The 7,794-nt window shown below is 36.6% G+C and overlaps 2 protein-coding genes across 4 annotated transcripts in view; one reads left to right on the forward strand and one right to left on the reverse strand.

The window, feature by feature from the left end:
• LOC117105588 (protein D3-like) overlaps window positions 1-7,794 on the reverse strand; it is a 14,670-nt gene that overhangs the window by 5,106 nt on the left and 1,770 nt on the right. The gene's annotated exons all lie outside the window — the stretch shown is intronic.
• LOC117105589 (complement C1q-like protein 3) lies at window positions 3,585-7,421 on the forward strand. 2 transcript variants are annotated; one of them, XM_033246773.1, is made up of 2 exons: window positions 3,585-3,686; window positions 6,763-7,421. In XM_033246773.1, the coding sequence occupies exon 2, from the start codon at window positions 6,765-6,767 to the stop codon at window positions 7,293-7,295; it is 531 nt and encodes a 176-aa protein (XP_033102664.1). In that variant the 5' UTR covers window positions 3,585-3,686; window positions 6,763-6,764; the 3' UTR covers window positions 7,296-7,421. The 2 variants fall into 2 exon arrangements, with proteins under 2 accessions (XP_033102664.1, XP_033102663.1); XM_033246772.1 differs by lacking the exon at window positions 3,585-3,686 and adding an exon at window positions 5,145-5,279.

Below are 7,794 nucleotides of genomic sequence, written 5' to 3' on the forward strand. Positions count from 1 at the left end.
CTACTGTTGTTAAATTACCAATACTGTAGTACTAAAGTAGTAGTTTTTTTTTTTTTGTTTTTTTTTATCTTTTCCCAACTCAAAAAATTACCTCTTTAATATATACATTTTTTTTAAATGTATGGCCTCTCAAATCAATTAAATAACACCTGTGAATGCTGGACCCCTACCGGGGTTTTGGCCCTGGACACCTGGGGGCCCTTGGCGGCCTCCTCGCCCCAGCCAATGGTGCTCGCAAGTGCCCTTTCAGTATTAAAAAGAACCCCCTACCAAAATCCTGGCTACGGGCTTGTCTTGGGTACCTTATCAGTAATGATATACCTTTTGACAGACGGAATCAATACCTCCTTGCAAGAGGTGTCCCTAAATTTTAAAAAATCGGGCTTCGCCACTGTTTTATGTTGTAATTTGGGGCGAATCATCTTCTCTATAATCTTATTGTTGGAATATCGACAATGAGTAAAACTTATCGATATGTATGGGGATCCGTGAAGACCTTAACATGCCCGAAATTGTCCGCAATTGCAGAAAGGTTGGGAACCACTAATTTAGATGACCCTGAAAACGCAGAATGATTAGGACAAATCATTAACCGTGAAATAGATTAGCTTGCACTACAAATTATCAAGTAATATAAGGCTATGTTCACACACACGGCGTAAGACTGGCGTGGCTTACGCCAGGCGTAAGCTAATCCACGGATTAAAATTCCAAAGTGTTCACACAAACGGCGTTCGTTACACTAGCAGTAATATTGGCCTATCTGGTGTGGAATAGTTTTCAGTTATAAATAATGTACGTGTTAACAGTAGTAAAATTAACAGTGCATCATGAAAACTTTTAAATCTGTGAATTGTTCGAAGTGAACTTAGGCCTATATGATTATTGTATTTTAAATGAACAATTTTACTTTTGATTTTTCAGCTAGCATTGTTGATGTTACATGTTTTAATAGACAGTCTAAATGGTTAAAATATCTTACAAAACACAAATCAATAAATCATATGCATTATAACTAAGTACAATGCAATAGAAAAGGAACCCCTTTACCATTTCATTTATAGAGAGCACAGAAAAGAGACCAAAGTAGCTAATATATTGCAATCGTGATTGGTCAATCTCTTGAAATGAGGTCAAATCATTCAAGCATCACTGGCGTTAGCTCATTGGCGTTAGCTAATCTGGGGTCTGCAGGTAGCGTTAATAACGCCAAGGACGTGGCGTAGTGAGTGGCTTTAACAACGCCACTGCCTAGTTCACACACAAAGGCGTACGCTACGCCAGGCTTAAGCCAGCCTTACGCCGTGTGTGTGAACATAGCCTAAGCCTATTTGCCTGAAGTTACGGTACCTCCTGGAGCGCTCCTTACCGACCTCCAGCAGGAGAAATCTCTAAAATTTATCAGATCTAGAATACATATAAATGGTCTATTGATGCAAATGTTTCTTAGGAAAGTGTATGACTCATTTCGTGCTCAGCCGTGGTGGATCTACAAGGGAAGGAAGGTGGGGGGAGGGGCTTTTCTTTTGACAGCCAAAAAAAAAAAAAAATGTTAAATGAGAAGCACACATCCAACGCAATGTTCAACCCAAGGTGTGAATTAAAATTACAACTTTAAGGTAAGAATCAAACAATTATTTATTAGGAGAAAAGCACAATGAGTCAGGACCGGCTAATATCTATAGACCAACGAAAACATCATCAAAAAAGGCGCGGAGCATCAATCATGAGCTGGTTCTGTTTTGAAGGACTGTTTTCTATTGTATTTTCTAGCACTGTCTCGCTTGATGCATAGTCTTAATGGATGGATAAAATAGGGCCTAGGCCTATTTCTTATTGAACTCCAGGTTGGGCTGTATCTCATAAAACACAATCAAAATTTAAATGAAACGTTTTAGGAAAAAATGTTATTGATGGCGCAATAGACCATTCGATTTTTGGAATTTGAAGTACAGTCAAATCTCGAATAGAAGCCCAATGGGCCTAATCTCGAGAATCCCATCTCGAGAAGTCTCCCTCTTTAGTTTTCGAAAAGGAGCTCATTGGCTTCTAATCAAGATAAGATGGGCTTTCCTTTCGTACTGCATTCAGACGGACGTTATCTTTGCTGATTATATTAGCGTGCAGTATCCAGGGCCGGATCCAGCCCGGCAAGATAGGAGGAGGCGTGAATGTCCGAACTGAGAGTCTTAGGGAAGAGCCCCTGGTTGGGGTGGAAGAGGCGAATCCCCTTACTTCTAGCACCTTCGTTAATTTGAGTTTGCATTCGATTGATTAATTTTTGCTATTTAGCATAGTAATTTTCTGATAAGCTTTACAAATTCATTTTAACAAAAACATAGGCGCGTAATATTTTATTGTACTAGCAGGGTTACAAGTAAAAACATATCAAACAGAATTTCGAATTCCATCTTGAAAAGAAGCCCTTCCAAGGGTCCTTTTAAAAAAAGAAGCCCATGGTTTCTATTCAAGTTTTTACGGTATTAGGCCTACTTATATTTTATAGGATTATGAAAACATCCACTAGATATTATTTACCAACGTCTGTATATCATGGTTTATATTTTTCATTTTAATAAGGACTACAAAATAATGGGGTGGAGATGGCCCCGACATATTCACCGACACTCACTCAGGATGCGTCCTAGGCATGGCAAAATAATGAAGTTTTGAAGATTGTGAGAACGTTTAACTATTTTTTTAAATACATAAATCACAGTAATTGAGTCTTAACAACACCGGAGAACGCACAGCTGGGCATAATATTATGTGTTTTACCTGAGGCGATACCATGGAGTACCACTTTCCTGCTACTGTACCTGCAAACAAGTTTAAAATATTTTATAAATAAGTATAATTCGATCAAATGCTTTTGGCAACAGGGCCATCTGGTAGATCAGCTAATAACACTGTACCAGACAGTGATTGCTCTGTCATAGACCGTAGCTATTGAGATTATATGACGTCAATAGATGTAGATCGGATTTTTTTTTACTTGAGTCTGTATTTTGTAAGTTATTTTATATAGGCCTAATACAGAACAAAACTGGTGAATGTAAATTTTATTTTACGTTTCGTCACAGGTGCGGTTGAGTTACATCTTAAACTGCCCAGATCGTCGCTGAGCAAGAATAACCGCGGCTCTGGATCTCAAAGCAGGGGGAAGGGAGGCGTCTTCCCCAGCCTGCTTGAAACTGGACATCATATCGGACGAGAATATCCGGTCTGATGTCCCCGACGAGCTGAGAGTAAGTGGGCATCGTCAGAGTTGCTAATAACCACTCGGAGGGGGTATAGGGGCGAAGCCTACAATTTACTGTACGTAGACCTACTTAAAATTCTTATTTAATCGATTTTAGAGTCAATCGATCTGTAAAAAATGCATAGAATATTTTTCTTCCCCCCCCCCCACCGGGGCTACTCCTATCACATAATCGAACAAAGGCCTACCTAAAGTAGACAACAGGTGGAAAGTGTCGCATATCTTTCTAATTATCTTCGTACCTGGACGGAGCAATCTGTACCAGGCGAAACCGTACCTCCGTTTACTGTTAAGTAGATACCCGACACCTCAGGGCCCAAGCTCAGGTGGTATAAAAAGCAGACGTGGGACATAAAATCTTCACATCAGTCTCTACTTCCTCCAGATTGTCGTGTCGAGCAAGAAAAGGACGATTACATAAAAGGTAGGACTTTTATTTTAATCTCAACATTTTTCTTTTGTTTACGATATTATTATAATGGTATTCCTTTTTGTATTTGCAAGTCTGCACTTAAATTAATTTCTTTTCACACAATACGTATGTACATTTTTTTTTAGAACCAGCAGCATTATTCCCAGGCTCAGCGTTCTTTCTTTCTTCTTTTTTTTTTTTTTTTGCTGATTTCAGGCTCAAAATGTTCTTATTATATATACCCCTTTTGACAATCAGATTGTAAGGCACATGTTAGATTAAACTCTACTGCTTGTTCTATTTTTTTATTCATTTATTTTTATTTCAATAGTCTTTGATGAGGGTGGTCCATGCAGCCGAAGCTGATCACTGATCATTAGGGACCCTCAATACACATGGTAAAACAAGACAGAAGAGAGAAAGAAATTAATTGATTAAAGTAAATATAAAATAAATTTAGACTACTGTAAGTAGCCCTAATGAAATAATCAAACAAATAGTAATAAAAATATACAGATAAGGAAAAACAAACTTTCAATTCTTAATTTACAAAATGAATTAATTTAAAATAATATATAAAACCGAATATAAGTTATTAAAGAAAAATCTATTAGATCTATAAGAATTTGAATTTACAATTAAAGATGCAAACTAATCAAGGGTCAAATAACAATTTAAATAGGCCAAAGAAACAGTATTAAAACAGAATTAACGTTTCTTTATTTTTAAACGAATGATTTGTTCTGTTTTTCCATGTAGGCCTACCGTAGTTGATTGTTTTTATTGGCTTACACTTTTTTTTTTTTTATTATAAAAACACATTTTATAAGACACTGAGGCTGAAATCACTTAAAAATTAAAAACAAAATAAGAACAAGTTGAGGCAGAGGTAAAATGTCAAATGAAGTTTAATTTTTTTTTTTTATTAGAAAAATCATATCTGTACCTTATTTGCAGTACCAATTTTAGACAAAATATTCGCATAATGCATGCAACCGAACGATTTTCTACAAGGAACTGTTGACGTTATAGGCCTACGCAATAAAGATCATAAACAGTTACTGAATTTTAAAATTTGTTTTTGAGAAACTACATTTATTTAGCGCTGCATAGTGTATTTTACCTTACTGTACTGTGGTATTTAGGATGCACGAATTATGTGAATGATAATAATTGACAGGGGAAGGTCTAGTGTGTTGGGGTGGGGGTGGGGAGCGGTGGGTAAACAGGTTTTGGACATTAGTGGAAATTTTCTGCCTACGTTACAATCTCTTGGTAATCCTTATTGCTATTCATCATCTCTTGAAAACATTTGCAAATAGCAAATTTGCCTTCAAATCGCTGAGTTGCACACTCTGTTACGGCCTTCCTGAAGTAGACAACAGGTGGGAAGTGTCACATATCTTTCTAATTATCTTCGTACCTGGACGGAGCAATCTGTACCAGGCGAAACCGTACCTCCGTTTACTGTTAAGTAGATACCCGACACCTCAGGGCCCAAGCTCAGGTGGTATAAAAAGCAGACGTGGGACATAAAATCTTCACAACAGTCTCTACTTCCTCCAGATTGTCGTGTCGAGCAAGAAAAGGACGATTACATAAAAGGTAGGACTTTTATTTTAATCTCAACATTTTTCTTTTGTTTACGATATTATTATAATGGTATTCCTTTTTGTATTTGCAAGTCTGCACTTAAATTAATTTCTTTTCACACAATACGTATGTACATTTTTTTTAGAACCAGCAGCATTATTCCCAGGCTCAGCGTCTTTTTTTTTTTTTTTTTTTTTTTTTTTTTTTTTTTTGCTGATTTCAGGCTCAAAATGTTCTTACTATATATACCCCTTTTGACAATCAGATTGTAAGGCACGTGTTAGATTAAACTCTACTGCTTGTTCTATTTTGTTATTCATTTATATTTCAATAGTCTTTGATAAGGGTGGTCCATGCAGCCGAAGCTGATCACTGGTCATTAGGGACCCTCAATACACATAGTAAAACAAGACAAAAGAGAGAAAGAAATTAATTGATTAAAGTAAATATAAAATAAATTTAGACTACTGTAAGTAGCCCTAATGAAATAATCAAACAAATAGTAATAAAAATATACAGATAAGGGAAAAAAAACACTTTCAATTCTTAATTTACAAAATGAATTAATTTAAAATAATATATAAAACCGAATATAAGTTATTAAAGAAAAATCTATTAGATCTATAATAATTTGAATTTACAATTAAAGATGCAAACTAATCAAGGGTCAAATACGGTAACAATTTAAATAGGCCAAAGAAACAGTATTAAAACAGAATTAACGTTTCTTTATTTTTAAACGAATGATTTGTTCTGTTTTTTCATGTAGGCCTACCGTAGTTGATTGTTTTTATTGGCTTACACTTTTTTTTTTAATTATAAGAACACATTTTATAAGAACACTGAGGCTGAAATCACTTAAAAATTAAAAACAAAATAAGAACAAGTTGAGGCTGAGGTAAAATGTCAAATGAAGTTTAATTTTTTTTTTTTAATTAGAAAAACCAGCAAATCGTATCTGTACCTTATTTGCAGTACCAATTTTAGACAAAATATTCGCATAATGCATGCAACCGAACGACTTTCTACAAGGAACTGTTGACGTTATAGGCCTACGCAATAAAGATCATAAACAGTTACTGAATTTTAACAAGTTTTTTTGAGAAACTACATTTATTTAGCGCTGCATAGTGTATTTTACCTTACTGTACTGTGGTATTTAGGATGCACGAATTATGTGAATGATAATAATTGACAGGGGAAGGTCTAGTGTGTTGGGGTGGGGTGGGGAGCGGTGGGTAAACAGGTTTTGGACATTAGTGGAAATTGTCTGCCTACGTTACAATCTCTTGGTAATCCTTATTGCTATTCATCATCTCTTGAAAACATTTACAAATAGCAAATTTGCCTTCAAATCGCTGAGTTGCACACTCTGTTACAGCGAAATCAATGGTTTTAGCTATAAATCATTTCCTCGTCTTAAATAGTTTTGACTTTTGTTTCCTCTTCCTTTAAAGTCACATTAAAAAAATTGTTTATATTGTTTTCTCCACAGAAATGGCTGTGTTTACATGTGCTATTGTGGTTGCCACATTTATGATGCTGGTAGCAGCCGAACCTACCAACAAGACAGAATCAGCGTTTACTGCCAAGTTCACATCTAACCTCGATTCAGTGACGTACACAAACCTACGTATCGTCTTTGATTCAGTCTTGACCAACATCGGCGATGACTACAATCCAGGAGACGGCAAATTCACTGCCAGCATTCCAGGAACCTACGTTTTTTCCGTGACTCTAATGAGCAAGCTTTCATCAGATAGCGCTGCCTTTGGTTGTCTGCACAAGAATGACATAGAACAGTTCTGCGTCTGGTCCAATGGGTACAATGCCCACGAGATGTCGAGCAATACGATCACACTCAAGTTGGTTAAAGGTGATGTCGTTGACGTCGTTTTAAAGGCTGGCAGTAGCTATGGAATTCACAACTCTGGTACAGCTGGCTACTGTTCATTTACTGGCTTTTTGCTTTATCCCCAAGAAAGTCTTTTGGAAAAATTACAAGAAGCCATTAACAGGTTGAATTAAGTAGGAATATCATTTTGAGATATTCTCCTAAAGCGTTTAGTAAGTGGTGGATATATTTTCGACAAAGTATACTTTGAGTCCGTCACATGATTTAATTTTAATAAAATTTATCGCAATGATATTGTACATGTACGTGTTTGATCATTCTTTTTCTTTTTTCACTTTACCATGTCACACTCACAACACTGGTAAGATGTGTATAAGAGACAGGCCTAATACAGAACAAAACTGGTGAATGTAAATTTTATTTTACGTTTCGTCACAGGTGCGGTTGAGTTACATCTTAAACTGCCCAGATCGTCGCTGAGCAAGAATAACCGCGGCTCTGGATCTCAAAGCAGGGGGAAGGGAGGCGTCTTCCCCAGCCTGCTTGAAACTGGACATCATATCGGACGAGAATGTCCGGTCTGATGTCCCCGACGAGCTGAGAGTAAGTGGGCATCGTCAGAGTTGCTAATAACCACTCGGAGGGGGTATAGGGGCGAAGCCTACAATTTAC

The sequence above is a fragment of the Anneissia japonica genome, unplaced genomic scaffold, assembly GCF_011630105.1.
Source record: "Anneissia japonica isolate Jap-2015-1 unplaced genomic scaffold, ASM1163010v1 scaffold287598_len761594_cov195, whole genome shotgun sequence".
Taxonomy (NCBI): domain Eukaryota; kingdom Metazoa; phylum Echinodermata; class Crinoidea; order Comatulida; family Comatulidae; genus Anneissia; species Anneissia japonica.

Excerpts from the sequence above, each read along its gene's own strand:
- LOC117105589 (XM_033246773.1), top strand. The coding sequence starts at position 6,765 with ATGGCTGTGTTTACATGTGCTATTGTGGTTGCCACATTTATGATGCTG.